Source organism: Cibotium barometz, chromosome 62 (assembly GCF_041138505.1).
Source record: "Cibotium barometz isolate CiBa-2024 chromosome 62, ASM4113850v1, whole genome shotgun sequence".
Taxonomy (NCBI): Eukaryota; Viridiplantae; Streptophyta; class Polypodiopsida; order Cyatheales; family Cibotiaceae; genus Cibotium; species Cibotium barometz.
Genome location: NC_141107.1, coordinates 3052292 through 3072023, shown reverse-complemented (window position 1 = coordinate 3072023; position 19732 = coordinate 3052292). Strand labels below are relative to the sequence as shown.

General features: G+C 53.0%; 1 protein-coding gene across 1 annotated transcript in view; it reads left to right on the top strand.

The window, feature by feature from the left end:
* The window catches only part of LOC147604018 (cilia- and flagella-associated protein 251-like), a 212740-nt gene that overhangs the window by 10353 nt on the left and 182655 nt on the right, over window positions 1-19732 (top strand). The window contains exons 4-7 of the mRNA XM_086795115.1: window positions 10940-11034; window positions 11295-11378; window positions 11611-11789; window positions 11981-12219. Of these exons, the coding sequence (XP_086651241.1) occupies window positions 11665-11789; window positions 11981-12219 (364 nt within the window). The 5' untranslated portion in view covers window positions 10940-11034; window positions 11295-11378; window positions 11611-11664. The remainder of the gene's footprint in view (window positions 1-10939; window positions 11035-11294; window positions 11379-11610; window positions 11790-11980; window positions 12220-19732) is intronic.

Genomic DNA, 19732 nt, shown 5'->3' with positions numbered 1-19732 from the left:
TTGATGCTCACAGCGCAACACAGAAGACACTATGGAGCGGAACACAACACAAGAAGAGATAGGACTATGAGAGAAACAAGAACACTTGCACTACTCCAAGAATATTGATACATGTCCTTCACTGTACCATGCACACTCAACAGAGGTCACAGTGAAGAGGACGACATAGCTCAAGCTGATGACAAGTGACTGTAGAACACAAGGTACAAGTGGTATGAATGATGTGCATGAAGGATGTCCTTCAAGAGGACAATGGTGAGGGATGATGGATAAAGGATGTCCTTCAAGGTGAGTCGAGGGACCATATATGCCTGAGGCCGAGTCGGTGGCATCTCTTATCTTCGGTGGATGCCTTGAGGTGGCAGCGTAGCCTTTGAAAATTGGTAGAATCTCCTATCTCTAGGAGATGCTGTTGGAGTGTCAGTCGGTGTATGAGTCAATGTTGTTCAAGCCTTCAATGCCGTTGCGTGCTCCTTTTTGTGTCAATTGTGGTGGTGCATCTTCAGTTCTGATGGTCCCAAATGCTTGGCGCATGACGGTGTGGCAGTGTTATGCTGTTGTGGTGTGGCGGTGTTGCGGTGGACAGTCAATGTGGGCACCCTTGGTGGCCACAAGTCTCCCCTACTAGAGTGCTCACTGTTCTCGGTGAGGAAGATAGAAGTATGTTGCCTTGAGGAGGATTACATATATGGAAAGTATGCATGATGTGAAAGATGCAGGCATGCACTGATTACATTAAGTTGAAGTGAACGAAAAAGAGACCCTTTGGATGCTTTTTTTTCGAGACGAGGCGGCGGTGGTTGATGGGGCGGGCTGGGCGAGTTGGCAATGGTGGGATGAGGCGAGTAGTGAGGGGAGGAGATGGGCGACGCGGAAGAGGGGGGTGATTAGGTAGAACGTAAGAGAAAAAATAGGGAGGGTTGTGTGGGTGGTTCGTGTCACGTGCATGCCACGTGGACATGCTTCTTCTGACCTGGACAAGCAGTAGGACAGGGTCAGACACCTTTTTAGGGCTGAGTGGGACCAAGAGGACCAGCAGCAGTGGATGAGAAGGCGTGAACCTCGGAATCCAAAGAATCTGATTTGACTCGCCTGCGAGCTCCGCTCCCCCCCCCCCCCCCCCGCGCTGCTACTCGCCATCGCGCCTCACTCTCCCCCCCCGCCAGCCCTCCGCGGTCTCCTCCGCCCTCTCCCCCGCCTTCTTCATCGCGCCCCTCTACGCCTCCTCCCCTCCGCCTTCTGCCTCGCGTTCTCCCCCGCCTTCACCCCCCCGCCTCCACTCCCCCGCCTCCCTCCTCTTCTCCGCTTTCTTCCCCCCCGCCTTCTTCATCGCGCCCCTCTACGCCTCCTCCCCTCCGCCTTCTGCCTCGCGTTCTCCCCCGCCTTCACCCCCCTGCCTCCACTCCCCTGCCTCCCTCCTCTTCTCCGCTTTCTTCCCCCCCGCCTTCTCTTCCTTCGCCTCCTTCCTCGCTGCATTCCCCGCCTCTCCCCCCGCCGTTTACTTCCTTCCCCCATCCTTTTTCCTCCGCCTCTCTAACCTCCTTCGCCTCCCCCTTCTCTTCTCTCCCCCGCCACCTCTCCCCCCTCCGCCTTCTCTCTCCTCCCTTCCGTCCAGCCCCTCCGCCCACCGCTAACTCCTCCCCGCCTCAGCTCCCCCCCCCCCCCCCCCCCCCCCGCCCCGCCCCCGCTATCCTGTAGCCCTCCGCTTCTCTTTTTTCCTCGCAGGGCTGTGTCCCTCCCGTTGGTGACCCCGGTTTCTGGCTTTTTCCCTCTGGAGGACTCCATGGAAGCCGCTCCGACTAACCCTGCCGATTCCGGTCTCCGTCTGGAGTTCACAGCTGAAGATCTTCAGTTGTTTGTTTCCACAGTTTCCGCTCTTGAGGCCTCCTCCTTGGTCTGCAAGATAGTGGGTAGCCATCCGATGCGGAGAGAGCTTCGCGACCTTCTGCAAGGCAGCCTTGTTGGCGTGCCCGCCAAGATCGTCAGTGTTGATTTTTTGGGACGTGGCTACTATCAGGTGGATTTCGAGTCCCCACAGGCAGCTCAGATGGTGCTGGCTCGGAGCCCCATTGCCCTCCGCTCTTCCCGGGCGTTCCTGGCGCGATGGACTCATGGTTTCGACCCCGCTTCTGACCCGCTAGCAGGCGCGACAGGTTTCCCCGTCACTATCTGCTTTCCTGGACTCCGTAGGGAGTACTTGCCCCTCTTGTCATCCATTGGCAAGGCGTTCGGGCAGGTGGTGGAGACGCCTCAGACAGCGGCTTCAGTGATTGCTCGAGCAGCAGGACTCCCGGCCATTCGGGTTGTGGTTCCGTCACCGGAGTCCCTCCCGAAGACGATCCTTCTCCCTTGTCTTTCTGGAGGACATATGATACAGCGCGTGGAGTATTCGGGCCTCCCCGGCCAGTGTTACATATGTCGGGAGATGGGCCATCTCGCACGCGCCTGTCCCCGCAAGGGGGCTCATCCTTCACGTCATGCCGCCTCCGGACCCCCTGCAGGAGACCCGAGGGGTGGCCATCCACTTCAGAGACCGGACATCCCTGGCTCGTCACAGCAGGCGCCATCATCTGACGAGCAGGCCCCGGCGGAGGATGCCGCGCAGTCCCAGGAGGCTGGCGGATGGCAGGAGGTTCGCCGGCGGAAACGCCCGGCCCGCAGGGACCGTCGTCGCAGACGCCAGCAGGCAGCACAGGCTGGCGGACAGGCGACTCCGACTGGCATACAGGCACCTATCCGCACTTATGCTCCTGTCAGGGATAGGCGGCCAGCAGGTCCCACCCCGATGGACGAGGATTCAGACTCAGTGCCCGTTGAGGCCGCTGGTGGAGCCTCCCACGTGGAGACCCCGCTCCCGCCTCCCCCCGCGGGGCCCCCCCCCCCCCCCTCCTTGGAGCAGATTCCTGAGGATCCTGGGCCGCACTCTTCGACCCCCGGCTCCCCTTCCCCTCACCCGGAGAGCACTCCTTCCACCCTCCCTTCTCCCCCCCCAGCCCCCCCCCTCCCGCCTCCCCCGGCGGCCCCCCCTGACACCTATCCTCTGGCAGATGCCTCTCCATCCTCTCCTCGCTCTCCCCCCTCCTCGCCACGAGCCCCCATCCCTCCCTCGGCCTCTCCAGGATACTTCGCCAGACCACCCACTGCCCCGGGGCAGCGCAGCTGGGTAGGCCAGAGCTCAGTCCAGCGGCTGTTCCACCGCCACTCCGGGCCGGTGGAGATGGCGATCCTCGCCTCGCCCGCCACAGAGTTCTCTCCAGCCTCCCCTGGGGGGCCCCCGCGAGTGATGGGGCTACCAGTGGATTACGGTTTTTTCAGGTGCCTCCAGCTGGATGCTGGCCCGTTCGAGACACTGGTCGCGCCCTTGCGAGTTTGCGTGGTGTGCCATCCCTCTCGTTCTCCCTCTGTGGTGAGCAGCATGGTGGCTTTCTCCTTTCCTCTCAGTGTTGCCCCAGACACAGCATGGGATTGCAACTCTGTAGAGGAAGTTTTGCGTGATCAGATACTGGAGTTTTCTCACCACTTCAGTGACTTGGGGCTCACGGACCTATTGCAGACCCGATTACACTCAGCCCGCATGAGCCTGTTTGGTATAGGAGACTGGCGGGCGGATCCGGTCCACACCTTAGTTGAGGCGGTGCTTCTGATTCTCCTCCATGCCGCCCCGAGGGTGCAGCCTACCTTTAGATACATATATGCAGTGCAGAGGATTGGTCTCACGCCTATGCCCTGGATAGGGCGAAGGCGGAGTGGGGCTGGACACAGAGACAGGTCACCCTCTTTTTGGAGAGACTCCGCACCCGGACAGACAGTGATTATTCTCCCTCCAAGCCGGCGCCCAAGACTCACAGAGTGGAGGGCAGATCATCCGGGCCGGTTGAGAGGGGTGAGCCAGTGGAGGCTGCTTCACTTGCCATAGCTCATCCATGAGGATCCTCTCATGGAACATCCAGGGTCTCGGCGGACATCGCTGCTACATTGGTCGGGGCAGACTTCGCCAGGAGATCCAGAGGGCTCTCGTTGGAGGACCCATCGATATCCTTTTCATCCAGGAGCACCACCTTTCTGCCGGGCGTACCCGCACCTGCGGGAAGATCTTGCCAGGCAGGAGTCACACTTTTTGGTCACCGGCATATGGCTCCCAGGGGAACCAGGGTGGAGTATGCATCTCAGTCAGCGAGCAGCTTCTATCTGAAGTTGTGGACTCTTGCATTCTGGTCCAGGGTCGTGCGCAGTGGATCATCCTTCGGGTTGGGGAAGACCGCATTGGCTTCCTCAACTTCTACGCCCCTAATGGGGCGACCGGGAGAGCCGAGTTCTGGAGCACCATTAGGCAGTCCCTCCCCTTGGCAGACCACTGGTGCCTCGGAGGGGATTGCAACATGCTGGAGGATGCAGAGGACAGGATGGGGGGCAGCCAGGAGACCATTCATGGGCCGGAGCTAGCTGCCTGGGAGGAACTAGTGCTTTAGGTGAGAGGCCAGGATCCGTGGACTCTCCCGGAGTTTGGCAGGTTGCAGGGGAGCCTATCTTTCTCGCGCTCGGATAGACGGGCCACAGGGGTTAACCTATCCCGCATCGACAGGTTTTACATTGATGAGTGGGCCTGTGATAGAGGTGGCACAGTGGGCATACTTGCAGGCTCCTCGTTTTCAGACCACTATCCAGTGCTTCTCCAGATCGAGGACCCCACGAGAGGAGAGCAGGGCCAGAGCGTCCGGATTCCAGATTGTCTCATAGAGGAGCCCGAGATTGCGATCAGAGTTGAGCAGGTCTGGCAGGAGCTGCAGTTCAGGAGAGGATCGGCAGCCAGCGATCTTGCCAGTGGCTTGCAGGAGATCAGCCAGATGCTCAGACAGGCTGCCTTGGACCGGCTGGAGGCTTTCAGAGAGCAGGAGAGGAGCCTACGGAGGAGTCTAGCGTCCCTCCAGAGACTCCAGGAGAGGGATCCTACGAGCCCTTGGATCTCAGAGCAGATGGAGTCAGCTCGCACGGAGATCAGATCCATCGAGGAGAGGAGGGTGGAGTTCCGATTCCATGCTCGGGCTTCCTTTTGGACACAGGCTGGGGACAGAGTGACTCGAGATTTCTTTGAGGCGACAGGGCCTCGCTTCAGACGAGAGGGTCTCAGGCGTCTCCGGCAGGCTGATGGCCAGGTTGTGGTGGATCCCCCCAGGGTTCGGGCTATAGCCACAGATTTTTACAGGGACCTTCTCTCTGCTGAGCCAGCAGATGACAGGGTGAGAGAGGCTCGGGAGGCAGTCTGGAGCTTCACGAGACCGGTTGTGCCGGCCCATTTATAGCACTCCCTTCTCTCCCCCTTCTCGGATACGGAACTGGAGGAGGCTCTTCAGGCATTACCTCGGGGCAAATGCCCAGGAGAGGACGGTCTTTCGGTGGCTTTCTTCCAGAGGTACTGGGGCCTCTTACACAGGGGCTTCAGATTGGCATTCCAGGAGATTATGGAGTCAGGAGTCATGCCGGACAGCATGGCTGAGGGGTTGATCCACTTGATCCCCAAAGAGGGAGGAGACAGACTGGAGATTAGACAGTGGAGACCGATCACCTTGCTAGGCACGGCCTACAAGGTCCTAGCTAAGGCGATCAGCAGGCGGCTTCAGCCTCACCTTCCGGACATCATCCACTCCACGCAGACTGGCTTCATCCAGGATAGGAGCATTCTGGATAACATTTTCTCCTTCTGGGAGGCTACGGCTCTGGCTAGATTTCGACAGGAGGATCTGGCAGTGCTCCTTCTCGACTTCGAGAAGGCATATGATCGGGTGGACTGGGCCTTCTTGGAAGGCACTATGGAGAGGATGGGCTTCCCCCCTCAGTGGATCCGTGGGGTCTCTGCACTCTACTCATCGGCTCATAGCCAGGTGCTGATACAGGGCGTGCGCGGAGAGAGGTTCCAGCTCTCGCGCTCGGTGCGGCAGGGGTGTCCCTTAGCGCCCTTTCTTTTTCTTTTTGTGGCGGAGGCCATGAGCACTTTTTTGACGGCACAGGATACAGGTTTGCGGGGCCTCCAGCTTCCCATCCGTACCTCGGAGGAGCTCCTAGACTCGGAGTTTGCGGATGACACTGCTGTCTATCTTCAGGGAGGTGAGGAGAACCTCCGCCGCTTCGCCTTAGCCATGGACAGGTTTTGCAGAGCTTCGGGCGCTTTGATCAACTGGCACAAGTCGTGTGGGCTGTGGGTCAGCTCTACGCCCCCCCCGACTTGGAGGCCAGTTGACGGTTTTCAATGGCTGCCCCCCGGCACTACAGTGCGTTATTTGGGATGTTATGTGGGCATTGACATATCTCCGGAGCAGCAGATAGCCCCCCTTCTTTTGAGCATTCGGAAGAAGCTTCTGTATTGGAGTACCGCTCGTTTATCTCTGGCTGGCCGAGTAGTTGTGGCCAACCAGGTTCTGCTTGCTACTATGTGGTACATCACTTCCTGCTGGGCCTTCTCTCGGGCATGCATTGGCCAGGTGCAGCGGCTCATCAGGAACTTTCTTTGGTCCGGTGGCGACGGGCGGCCCGCCAGGGCCAAGGTGGCATGGGCGGTGATCACTCAGCCGAGGGAGAGAGGCGGCCTGGGCATTGTTGATCCTATTTGCCAAAGCCGAGCATTGCTTGGCAAGTTGGTAGTTCGTGGCCTCCTGCCAGGCGCGCTGAGCCGTGGAAGGAGTTTCTTGTTTCCAGGATGCTCAGCCGCACCCCTTCTCTTAGCGGCCCCTGGACCCCCAGCATTAGGTGGATCTTTACAGAGCAGCGATCCAGAGGAGTGGGCCTTGGCTTCGAGGAGCGTTTTGCAGCTAGCCTTCTGAGGGCCTGGTCGCATCTGAGGCCGTCACTCTTCCAGACTCCTCCGGGCACCGATGAGGAGCGCCTGAGGCAGCCATTGATCTGGAACCCCTTGATTCGACTTCCCAGTGGCCATATGGTTGGATCGCGGTCTCACGTGTCGTGGGGCCCGTTGAGCTCCGGCCCAGCCCAGTCCCTAGACGACTGGATATGTTTTCAGCAGCTGCCTCTAGAGGCTCAGGAGAGGAGACTCAGTGGGATGAGGGGCAGAGAGTTGATGAGACAGGACATTGAGGCGGCCATCCCCCGGGAGTGGCGGACCCCAGTACAGGACCCTCCACCTCCACAGTGGATGGGTGTCTTTACTCGGCATGAGATCCTTCTAGCGGTCTGCGGCACAGCGGAGAGAGTCGCCCCACTCACTTTCGAGGTGGGAGAGGGTGGCCAGCTTCAGAGGACACGACTAGATTTGGCTGGGCTCCAGGGTTGTATTCTTCAGAGGGTGTGGGTGGTCGGCTTTCATCAGAGACAGTGGCATGTAGACCCCTCACCGGCCTCGATAGGGGAGGACTGTTCTTGGAGATTATGGGCTTGGGACAGCAGGCCTCTTATTCGCCTTCAGTGGGATCCAGGTGAGTGGTTTTGGCGAGATCCCTACTTGGCCCCTACCAGCCCAGGCATCCCCTTTTTTCAGTACACAGCGAGGCTGGGGCGGCGGATTCAGAGGCACAGGATAGCGAGCACCCCGGCGGCGACAGGGGCTCTCCCCTGCCTTTCTTAGGGACTTCTGGCAGCGCCTTTGGGCCAGCTTCCGGCCCCGGAAGGTGACGCTTTTTCTCTGGCTCACAGCGCATAGAGGACTGGCTGTGGGGGCTTGGCTAGCTTTTGGTAGACACCCAGCGTCCTGCCCTCGGTGCGACCATGCACAGGAGTCGCAGCGGCACTGCTTATGGGATTGCCCATAGGCACAGCAGGTCTGGCAGCGCGCTCTCAGGATGGTTTTTGCAGGCTCACCAGGTGAGATGCTGGTGACGTGGGGTGCGGTGGCTTGGGCCACGGACAGCGGCCCGGCCCTTGGATATGAGGACGTCCCTGGCAGCGCGACTTTTCCAGGTCTCTGACAGGGCGATGGCGGTGGTTCCGACGCCAGACTTCTCTTCGGCAGCCCCTCAGGAGGGGGTCGGGCACATATGGGAGATGATCAGCAGCATGACGGCTTGGCACATATGGAGAGCCCGATGCAGGGAGGCCATTGACCGCCAGGCGACTCCACCGGCGGAGGTCATACAGGCCCTCTGGGTGGACATCATTCACACCTGAGAGGACACTGGGGGAAACTCCAGGGCGACTCGGATCGCATGAGAGGGCGCCGCAAGGCTTTCCTCCGCACTTGGCACCCTGGCCCTTTCCTCACCGCGAGGGGCGAGGATGTCACTTGGCACTACAGGCCTCCAGTCTGGCTTTTCTCACCTCCCATATGTACTACTAGGTAGCCCCCCCCAGAGAGCGGCCAGCCACGGGGGTGGAGCTCAGGAGTTCACTGTGTTTTATCCCTCCTTGCGAGGTGAGCTTTGTAGCCTTATGGCGTTTTCTCATTAACTAATAGAAGGATCTTTTTCCCGGAAAAAAAAAAAAAAAAAAAAAAAGAGAAGGCGTGAACCAGGCAGCAGCCTCACAAGGCTGTGAAGGGCAGCGTGGAGCATTTAGTAGTATAGCCGCAGTCGGTAGGCAGCCAACAGCAGCCCGACAAGAGGAAAACGCCCAGAAGTGCTGGTCGGCAGCATTAAATGCTGGTCGGCCAGGTTTGGTCCAGTCAGCCAGATTATAAGGGCCTATATAAAGAGGGCCAGGTCTCTTAGTCAGTCATTCAAGCTCCCCCTTGGGACTTGGGTCATAGGTAGGAGTACAAGTGACCTTTTTCAAGGGAAGCTAAGCTTCCAACATGGCATTGTAACAGACAAGTATATGAATAAGATTTTGAGTAGGTTAGGTCACTGCTTTCTCTCTTGCGTTTTTATCCAGTTTGTGCATCAAGCATCCAGTGGGAGTGCTGTGTTTTCTTATGAGTGATGATCTGGCCACAGAGGCTTCCGCATGTGACATTGGTATCAGAGCGCCAGCACTCAGCAGGATTTCCACTGCTCCAAGAGCAGTCCCAAGAGAAGGTGCACAGTCCGAGGCAAGGAACACAGCTAAGGGTAGATCTCCAAGGAGGATGGTCGGTGTTTAGCAAAGCCATAGGGAAAAGGCAGTCCGTGGGTGGATGCCAAAGGGCATACCGGTGAGCCCATAGGAATACTGGTTCCAAGGGATAGTAGTCATCCAAGGGTGGAGCGAAGATGCCAGTGATCAGCCTCAAGGAAGTACGCCAAGACCCCGTGTTCAAGGGAAAAGGCATGAAGGCAGGGGGACTCAGTGGATCAGGATGCAGGTTCTTCAATGGGAGCAATCGCGGAGGATAGCAATGTTTCCAGGTCAAGTCAAGTTGCCAGACATCCAAGGATGACAGTGAGGAGACACGGTAGGGAATGAGGGATGATGACAGTCATCCAAAGAGGCAGGTTGGATCCCTGTCATCAAGTTTAGCAGCGGGGGATGTCACGTGCATGCCACGTGGACATGCTTCTTCTGATCTGGACAAGCAGTAGGACAGGGTCTGACACCTTTTTAGGGCTAAGTGGGACCAAGAGGACTGTAGCCAGTGACCAGCAGCAGTGGATGAGAAGGCGTGGACGAGGCGGCAGCCTCACAAGGCTGTGAAGGGCAGCGTGGAGCATTCATCAAAGTGTTGTCCACTCATGTGTGGATGATTCCAATTTCTGTTCACCCTTGATTCTTCCAAAACTATGCCTTTGCTTTTGTCCACATTTCTCCCTTGCATTGATGAAATCCCATTCATAGGACCATGCATAGGCATACCGACCATACTTGTTCCACCTTGATGCATCAATGACAAAGGCATCTTATCCTTTCCAAGAATAAACCCATGATTCCCATCAACATGGTGCATACTAGATTGAGGAGTATGCAATGCATTTTCATGTGAAGGTCCCGCAAAAGATCCATAAGCTTGTGGCCCCATTGGTGAAAAAGTGTTTGGTGCATATGGATGCAATATAGATCCAATGTAAGCTTCTTTGCCTTTATCTGCATCTTGCCTCAAGATTGAGATCCCATTATGTAGTATAGCCGCAGTCGGTAGGCAGCCAACAGCAGCCTGACAAGAGGAAAACGCCCAGAAGTGCTGGTCGGCAGCATTAAATGCTGGTCGGCCAGGTTTGGTCTAGTGGGCCAGATTATAAGGGCCTATATAAAGAGGGCCAGGTCTCTTAGTCAGTCATTCAAGTTCCCCCTTGGGACTTGGGTCATAGGTAGGAATACAAGTGACCTTTTTCAAGGGAAGCTAAGCTTCCAACATGGCATTGTAACAGACAAGTATATGAATAAGATTTTGAGTAGGTTAGGTCACTGCTTTCTCTCTTGCGTTTTTATCCAGTTGTTTGTGCATCAAGCATCCAGTGAGAGTGCTGCGTTTTCTTATGAGTGATGATCTGGCCACAGAGGCTTCCGCGTGTGACAGTTCGTGTGGTGTGAAAAGTGGAGTCGGGATTGGGTAGCGAGGGTTGGGGCAGGGCGTGAGTCGAGAGGGGGGGGCTATCCGATGGCAAGGGGAAAGATGGGGGCTGGCTGAATTGACAAGGAGGAGATGGGGCAAGGTGAGAGCAGAGGGGGGTTTTTGGCGGATGTCGTGAGGGTAAAGAGGAGGAGGGGTTGGGGAGCCGTAAGAGTGGGAAAAAGGGGGTTGGATGAGGTGCGAGGTTGGGCTGGCGGGTAGGCCGAGGGGGAGGGTGTGGGACTAATTGGCAAGGACCCGGGGCTGTCTGAGTCGTCAAGGGAGGATGGGGAGGCGAGTTGACAAGTGTTGAGTCGAGAGGCGGTTGTCGGTTAGGCGGCCGTCGGATGGTCCAAGAAGGGGGAAGGTGGATGAGTGGAGAGAGGGGGATGAGGATTGGGGGATCGTCCACAAAAGGGCATAAATATAAATAAAATATCCACAAACACACATAATTGCTATTCATTCACCGATTTGTCTTTCACTAACCTTTTCTGGAGGTCTAACCCTGCAGTGAACTGAACATCTGAACAGGCAAAAATAGAAGACAGAAGCTATGTGTTTGGAATATTGAATCTACCAGTTGTAAACTGGTTGCTAGCCTTTCAGTGTTTTCAACAGATCCTCAGGTAGGTCCAACCTTCCAGCTGAAGAGTTCTACAAGATGTATACCTGTGAACATATGTGCCAATGTACACACATGTTCGCATATAAGATAGCACATAAGCTACACATGCCAACATATCTATACATCTGCAGGTAAGAGACGGACGTACACTATCAAACCTTCTTCATTTTGTTCTTTCTGTGTCATATGAGTTGTACAATCCACGAGTTAATGTCTCCTATTTCATTCATGTTATCATATGAGAGTAATGATGGATTGCAGGGTTGTCTACACATCAATAAAGATGACCAAGATGAGTTTGTGACAAATGGAAAAGAGAGTGTGTTCTTCTGGAGGCTTTTCAAGGTTGGAAGATGTAATGGTAACCTTGACACTGTGTGCACGCGCACATGCACACATGTGCATGTTCCCACCCACCCAATGCGTATGCACATGCGCGCGCACATGTAGCCCCAAGTTCTGTCTTACTTGTAGGCTGTAGCCTAGTCGGTCTAGTCCATCTTTCTTAACAAGGCTATGCTTGTAGAATCACTAGTTCAATAAATGGTCTCTTTGAATGCTTCTCCTTTTTAATCAGGATAAGAAAGAACCAGAAGGAACTGGGGAGCCTGTGATAAAACATGAAGAGGCGATGGCTAAGACTGCCGAGGTGCAGCAAAGCATGTGTGAGCTTACACTTTCTGTCTTTGTTCCAAGCAGTGACTCTGCCATCACTGCCATGATCTCTGGAGAGGTTATTTTTTGGCAAGAACCACAGTAATTATCTTCCTGTTTGGAGAGCCATGACCTTTATTTCTTTAAAGTTTTTATTTCCTGGTTTCTTGTAGGGGAGTTTGCTAAACCTAAGGCTTCTCCCAAGGTTACTGAACCAAGGCCACCCTTTTAATGTAAATGGTATTAGAAGCGTTTAATCAAAAGCATTCTAAGATGCGGTTGAATCTATACAGATCATCTTTCATCAAGGAATCATCCAAAGTTTTTCCATCTCTAACAGTAAAGGAAGACTCCAAGAAAGAGCCATCTGCAAGACAGATGCATGCAGTGAAAATTGTCAGGCTGCACCATTCTGCCATCAGACATTTGTCTATACAAGACAACTATATTGTAACCGGTGGCTTGGATGGCTATGTACGCTTTTATGATCCTCGGCTTGGACTTGTTGGTTGGTTCGAGGAACTGCATGCAGGTATTTATGTTTTTTGTCTTTGTGTTGGGTAGCCTGTCGAATGTATCGAATCTATGCATGATCAATTTTGGGTAATTTCATCAATTTACATCCATCATGCAATGTGGAAAAGAATTGAAACTGACAACTAGCCAGAGAAAAATTATAAAGCAATCCAGAAGATCAGTGCAACGTGCGTGCTGAAGACCTGCGAGCTCCCCGAACCTCCGCCTCTGTTGTCTGTGCCGCCCCCCTCCCTTTCTCCACCCCCCCTCCTTCCTCCCCCGTTGTTCGCCCCTGCTTCTGCCCGCCCCTCTTCCTCCCGCTGCTGTCTCCAGTCTGCGCCCCATCCCCTCCTGCTCTCCTTGTTCGCCTCCCCTCCTCTCTCCGCCTCCCCTCCTTCCTCCGCCTCCTTCATTCTGCGCAGCCTTTGCTGCGCTGCCCTTCCCTAGCCCTTCTTCGCCTGCCGCCTCCCCTCCTCCATTCTGCGCAGCCTTTGCTGAGCTGCCCTTCCCCCACCCTTCTTTGCTTGGTTTTTTCTTCCTTTTTTTTTTTCTTTGTTTCTTCTTTTCTTTTCTTTTTTCTTTTTTCTTTTCTTCTTTTTTTTCCCTTTCTTTCTTTCTTCTTTTTTCTTCCTTTTTATTTTATTTTATTTTATTTTATATTTTTTCCCCATTTCCACCCTCCCTTCCTTTCCTCCTCCTCCTTGCTTGCCTCTTCCCCTTGGTTCGGATTGCTCCTCATCTGGGTTCAAGTTGGTTTTTTCTTCAACTAGCATCATGGCTAATCAATCTGCCTTGGCCGGGCAAACCATTGTTTTTTCCGAAGCCGAGCTCGCGGTCCTCTACACCGAAATAGAGAAAGACTCCAAAACGACCCTCATTGCTAGAATCTCTGGATCTCACCCGTCCCGTCTCTAGGCTCGGGATTGGGTCCTGGCGGCTCTGCCCTCCGACCTCGCTTGACACTTTCGAGATGTCACGTTGCTTGGAAGAGGTTTCTTCCAAGTGGATTTTGATTCTGAGGACGCAGCCTCAGAGGTTTTGAAGGGCAGCCCTTTGCCATTGGGCCCGAGGAAGATATTCTTTCTTCCCTACTCCAGCTATTTTGACCCTGTTGAGGAAGATCGGAACTGTTTCCCTATTACTCTCAGATTCCCAGGTCTTCCTCGCGCATATTGGCCTATGTTAGAGGCCATCGGGTCTGCCTTTGGGCTGGTTCTTCAAGTGCCCCCCCTCCACGGCTTGCCGACATCTTCTACCTAGGTGGTCACTGCCTTGGCGGATGCTGTCCCCAGGGTCATGGTTCTTGCCTGTGACATTGAGCTCTTTGAGGACTATGTTTTGCTTCCAGGCCCTTGTGGCACTTTGAACCAACGTATGGAGATTGCAGGTAAACCCGATCAGTGCCGGGTTTGTCACCAACAGGGTCACTTTGCTCGACATTTGCCCTCGGGCTTGGGGTCGCAGGAGGCCTTGTAAGTCCCCCAGGTGTGGCGAGCTATCTCTCACACCCGCCCCCCTGGTGTGATTGATGGGAAGGTCTCCTCGGATCATGTACAGATAGATGATGTTTCTGGTCAGAGGGATGTGTCAGCTGATTCATCTTTACAGAGAGATGATATCTCAGATCAAGATGATTTTGTTGAGTCCTCTCTACTTGGAGGGGGCGATATGCAGGATGTTTAGCGCAGTGGGGATCATGTATTGCAAGATTTTCAGCATGATGCCATTGCCCTTGATGCCCCACAGGGCGAACATGTTTCTCGTACATATGCAGGTACTGTGCAGGGCCTCGGACAAGGGCATGTCAGTGGACTTTGCCCCGTGGATTTTCCCGTCCTCTAGCATTATGAGAGGGGTCCTTAGGCTGCGCATCGTCTTCTTAGATTGGGGGTCAAACCCTCTTCTCTTCCATGAGAATCGTCTCATAGAATGTTCAGGGCCTTGGAGGGCTTCCCACCCGTGGTAGGAAGCGCCTTTTGAAGGACCAGTTTCACCCTGCTGTTTACAGGAGGGTCTATGGATGTACTTTTGTTGCATGAACACAAATTGGATTGATCTCAAGGTGGCAAAATTGGTAAGATGTTTTTCTGGCCACACCTTCTGGTCCTCGGCAGTTGGGACTAGAGGGGGTGTTTGCATTTCAGTGGCAGCATCTGTTATGCCTCATGTTATTGGGCACGGTGTTATCATCCCTGCTAGAGTGCAGTGGATCTTGATCATGCATGAGGGTCAGAAATTGGAATCTTGAATATCTATGCACCTAACGTGAGAGGTGAAAGGGTGGCGTTTTGGGACACCATTACAAATATCATTTCCCAGGTTGATCATTGGATAGTGGGAGGATATTTTAATATGGTTGAGCAACCTTTTGACAAGAAGGGTGGACGCGAAGGGGGTTTACACCCTTTGGAGCGAACCTCATGGGATAGGTTCACGCTTTCCTTTTTTGGCAAAGAGTTTTATTCAGCACACAGGCCTTCCCATAGCAGGGATTCTGTGAGGTACTTGCAGGATTCACAGGGTGAGGCTCAGATTGAGCTTGATAAGGTGAGGGGTATTGCTTCAGATTTTTACTGGTCTTTGTTGACTGCAGAGGTGTGCTCTCCTCAGAGAGATGTGGCACGGCAAAAAGTTTGGGAGTGCATGCCCAGGCTCATTACAGATGCTATGTGTTCTTCCCTGGATGCCCCTTTCTCGAAGGATGAATTCCTTCTGGAAAAGCTAATAAAAATACTCTTGTGTGGGGGAAGGCCACGCACAAGGGGGGGGGGGGGGGGGGGGGGGGGCTTTTGTTTGGCAGCAAGAGTTCCTATCAATTGGCATAAGTCAGTAGGTTTTCGGATCAGTGATTCTCCAGTTGCAGATTGGGGTACAGATGCTGGTTTTACTTGGATTGAGAGAGGATGCTCTGCCAGATACCTTGGTTGTCAGGTGGGCGTTGACATCTCCCCTGCACAACAGTTTGCTCCAGTGCTCTTAAGCATTAAAAGCAAACTTCATCACTGGAGTAGGAGGAAGCTTGATTTGGCCTCTAGAGCTTTGGTGGTTAACCAAGTTTTGCTAGCCACGGCTTGGTTTATCACTTCGTGCTGGATTTTTCATAAGGGCTGCATTGGCTAGTTTGGTCGCCTTATTCGGAACTTTCTTTGGTTAGGGCTTGATGGAAATGCACACACCAGGGCCAGAGTTGCTTGGGCTAAGCAGGAAGGGGGATTGAATATCATTGACCCTGAGGTGCAATGTAAGGCTTTGCTTTGTAAGTTTGTTGTTAGGGGCTTTCTTCCAGGCACTGAGCCGTGGAAGGACTTTCTCATGCAGCAGATCACGAAGTGTGTCCCTGTTCGTGGAGGTGACTGGACTCTCAGCTCACGCTTTATTTTTTCGGATGCAGTTCACCGCTCCCCTTCATCCCCGCTGGTTAGGTCCCTCCTACGGGCTTGGCACTGCCTGTGGAGTTTTTTGGTACACATCCCCCCCGCGTTCAGCGGAGGAATTTAACCGGCAGCCCATTCTGTGGAATGATTTGATCTTAGATGTGCATGGTAGGCCTCTTGGGACAGCTATGCATATTCTTTGGGCTAGCAGGGATACCCTATGCCCCACACTGCTGGCTTGGAAGAGGCTTTAGAGCCTCACCGAGGTGTAGAGATTGGATTTCACGCAGCATTTGAGAGGCTTTGGCCAGAGGATTGCACAGATTGATGCAGCCATTCCCAACCAATGGATTACTGGATCTTTCTTGGAAGGCCGTCATCATTCTTGGTTTGGGGTTTTTTCTGGGACAAGTGTTCCTCTTCAGGTTATGGGTCTCCCCTTGCCTAGGGAGGATGATGTACCGGTCTTTTTTTCTCTACAGGATGGATGGCAGCTGGAGAGATGTGACGTGCACGACCTTATTGAGGGCCCCCAGATTTGTCCAGTCAGAGTTGTTGGCAGGTTAGGGAAGCACGTCTTTGTTGACCCCCCCCCCCCCCCCCAGGGATGATCACAGAGAGTGTTAACCTTTGGTTGTATGGTGGTTGCCCTATCAGACATTTGCATTGGGACCCCGGTGAGTGGGAGTGGAAGGATGCTTGTAACCCTTTGAAAAGCATGCCTTTTTTCAGTTATACGGTGCGGAATGCCAGACATCTTATCTTGGGACACATTCAGAGTGTCCCTACTCTTAGACCCCATTGGGAATCTTATGGCATTTCGACTGACATTCAGAGGGCATTTTGGCGGAGATTGTGGCATTCTTATAGGAAGCCACATATTTCGTCCTTTATCTGGGTTTCTCTTCATGGTGGTCTGGCCACCAATCAGTGGAGGTCTATTACTGGTGCTTGCCCAGCATGCCCTAGATGTGCAGGAGTTTCGGAGTCAATTTACCATTGTTTATGGGAATGCAGGGAAGCACAGAGGGTTTGGTCTGCGACGATTGCACACCTCTTTGGTAGGATTAAGAGGGATGCTATCATTTCTTTTGGTTCTATCATTTGGTTGACACAGTCTGGGCCTCACTTGAGATTCGAGGGGACTTACAGGAGCTTGGCCATTATGGTTAGGCAAGGAGTTGCTTGGCAGTGTTGTCTTCAGGATTTGCCACTTTCACACTTTGTCCCTCCGGCACAGAGGTTAGACAGCTCTTGGGAGATTATTGCTAGCATCTCAGCCTGGAATATCTAGAAGGCTAGATGCACTGAGGCCATTGAGGGTACTTTCGTTCTTATTTCTCAGTGTCTTTGTAGGATTTGGACTGATATTATTCACACCATTATGGCTACCTGGGCTAGAATCCAGGGATCTTCGAGGGCTGCGGAGAGGAAGCGCGGCCAGTTTATGAGAGAGTGGGACATTGGTATCTTTTTCACATCCTCTCATTCGGGACTCTATTGGCAACATAGGGCTCCTGATTGGTTGAGATCTCCACCTTGCTTGGTGTGAAATCTCCATTTTGTAAAATTTTTTCATACTTAACAGAAGTCTCCTTTTTGAAAAAAATAAAAAATAAAAAATCATAAAGCAAATTATACAAATCCAGTAGTTTGATTTTGAGCAGCGACGATAGAGAGCAGAGCCATGACTGTGGCATGTTAGGGTAGTCAAAACAATAGCACAGTGGGACATTGGTATCTTTTTCACATCCTCTCATTCGGGACCCTATTGGCAGCACAGGGTTCTTGATTGGTTGAGATCTCCAGCTTGCTTGGTCTGAAATCTCCATTTTGTAAAATTTTTCGTACTTAATAGAAGTCTCCTTTCTGGAAAAAAAAAAAAAACAACAGCAGCACAGTGGGCAGAAAACAGGGCTTGAAGCCCAGCCAAAGAGGGGGGCAATGATCACACTCCTGTAATGCAAAAAGTTGTTTGGGCAAGAGCTTCACCGTGACCTTAGTGAGCTGCTGATCGACCAACATTATGTTGAGCCCAAAGCTATCAAATGGAAACCTACGTCAATCATTTGGGCACCTGTGAGGCACAAATTCTAGTCATTGTATGTATGGCTCACCATCATGGTTCCCTAGTCACCAACATTGTAAGGTCTCCAGCTTTGTGAATAGGAACTGTGTTGTTGGAAGACCAGGGCCTCATTCAACATGTTTGAATAAGACTGGAGAATTACCTTCCACTCAGGCGAGCTCTCCTTTTATGGAGTTTGCTAATAAACATCTGTCATATCAGGGAGAGGATGTAAGAAGGAATCAAACGAAAATCAAACATCTGGCTAAGCAGTTGCAAAAGAAAATATTGTGAAGCACTACGACCTCCATGGGTTTGCCAAATATATGTGTGATCACATGAATCCTAGATTTGGAAATGTGTGGTTTTTTGAGCTGTATAAGATCTACTTTGATTTTAAAAAATAAAATAAAAAGGAGAACAGCTGTCTATTAAGTATTACAGAAAAACCTAGGATAAATTCTTGTAAAAGCCAGATAACTCTAAATTTCTTTGGTTGACGAGATCAATCGTGAAGCTGGAGCTCCCGTATGTGCAGCACCCCCCCCCCTTCGAAACACTTCACATCCCGGCCTTCTCGCCTTGTGCACCTACCCCCTCCCGAGCCCTTCCGCCTTGTCTTCTCACTCCTGTGTGTGTGTGTGTGTGTCTCATTTTTTTGTTCCTCCCGCGGTTTTTCCTGTCACCCCCCCAACCCGTGCCATTTCCACTCCTTGTCCCTCTTGCAGGCGCCCCTCTCCGATCTCCTGTGCGCCTGTGCTCCTGTCAGCCTCTCACACCCCCTCCTCTGCCTCTTCTGCCCATCTCCGTCCCTTCCGCCTCTTCCACCCTTGTCAGACTCCTTACCACCTCTTCCACCTCGTCTCCGGTCCCTCCTCTACCTCCTTTTTGCCCCCTTTATTCCTTTAGTTCCCCTCCTTGCCTAGCCTTGCCCACCTGCTGCACCCACTCCCTCCCCTCCCCTTTTTCCTTCTTGCACTTCCCTGCTCCCATGTGTTTCTATGCTCTTTTCCCCCTCCTTTTGTCCTGCATGTGCTTCTCATGCACCCGTGCTTTTTGGCAATGGGTGGCTCCGTTTGGCTTCTCCCTTCTTGGAGGAGTCCGTGGCAACTGCTCCATCCACCCCGACCAAGGCCAGCTGTCATCTACTATCAGCTGCGGACCTCCAGCTTCTCGACTCAGTTGTGGATCTGCAAATATTTTGGTAGCCGACCAGCCCATGGACATGTCCACGACCTCTTGCAAGCCTTGCTCGTTGGCGAGCAAGGGTGTATTATGGACGTCCAGTTCCTCGGCAGTGGCTACATTCGGCTCAAGTTCAACATGCCCTCCTTTGCTGAGAAGGCCTTGGTGTCGAGCCTACTAGCAGTGTGGGGCTCAGAGATGTACGTGTTGGGCTTAGAGATGTACCTCGCCTAGTGGAGAGGATTTGGATCCTTTGGCTGGTGTCTCAAGCTTCCTAGTCTCGGTTTGCTTCCTGGGCCTCCCTAAGGAGTATCACACTCCCTTTCGAGTGGATGTTTCTCACTCTGATTATACACCCCCCAGACAGACAGAGGATTGACACTAGTTGGGAGATTCTTGCCGGTATTGTAGCATGGCAGATCTAGAGAGCTAGATGCACGGAGGCTATTGAGGGTGTCTAGATTTTTGGGTCTCAGTGCATTAGTACTATATGGGGTGACATCATCAATACTCTTATGGCTACTTGGGCTCGCATTCAGGGGCCCTCTCGTTCTGCGCAAGTGAAGCGCGTGATATTTATGCGGGATTGGGACCATGGCATCTTCTTTTCCTCTAGTACCGCAGGTCTTACATGGCATCATGATGCTCCTTAGTGGTTGAAATCACCTTACATATTGGGGTGATTCTATTCTTTTCCGGCTTATAGCTGTGATTCTTGTATTTTTTTCCATACTTAATAGAAGTCACTTTTTGAAAAAAAAAAAAGAAGAAGAGCAAAACTGAACTAGTATGCGTGTGGGAGATCGGGCATTTGTTGCCAATCAAAAAGGTAAAGGCAAAGTCTTTTCTCAGCGCGGCGATAAGCCAAAGGTAGAATCAAACTAGTCTTCTAGAAAGGATTT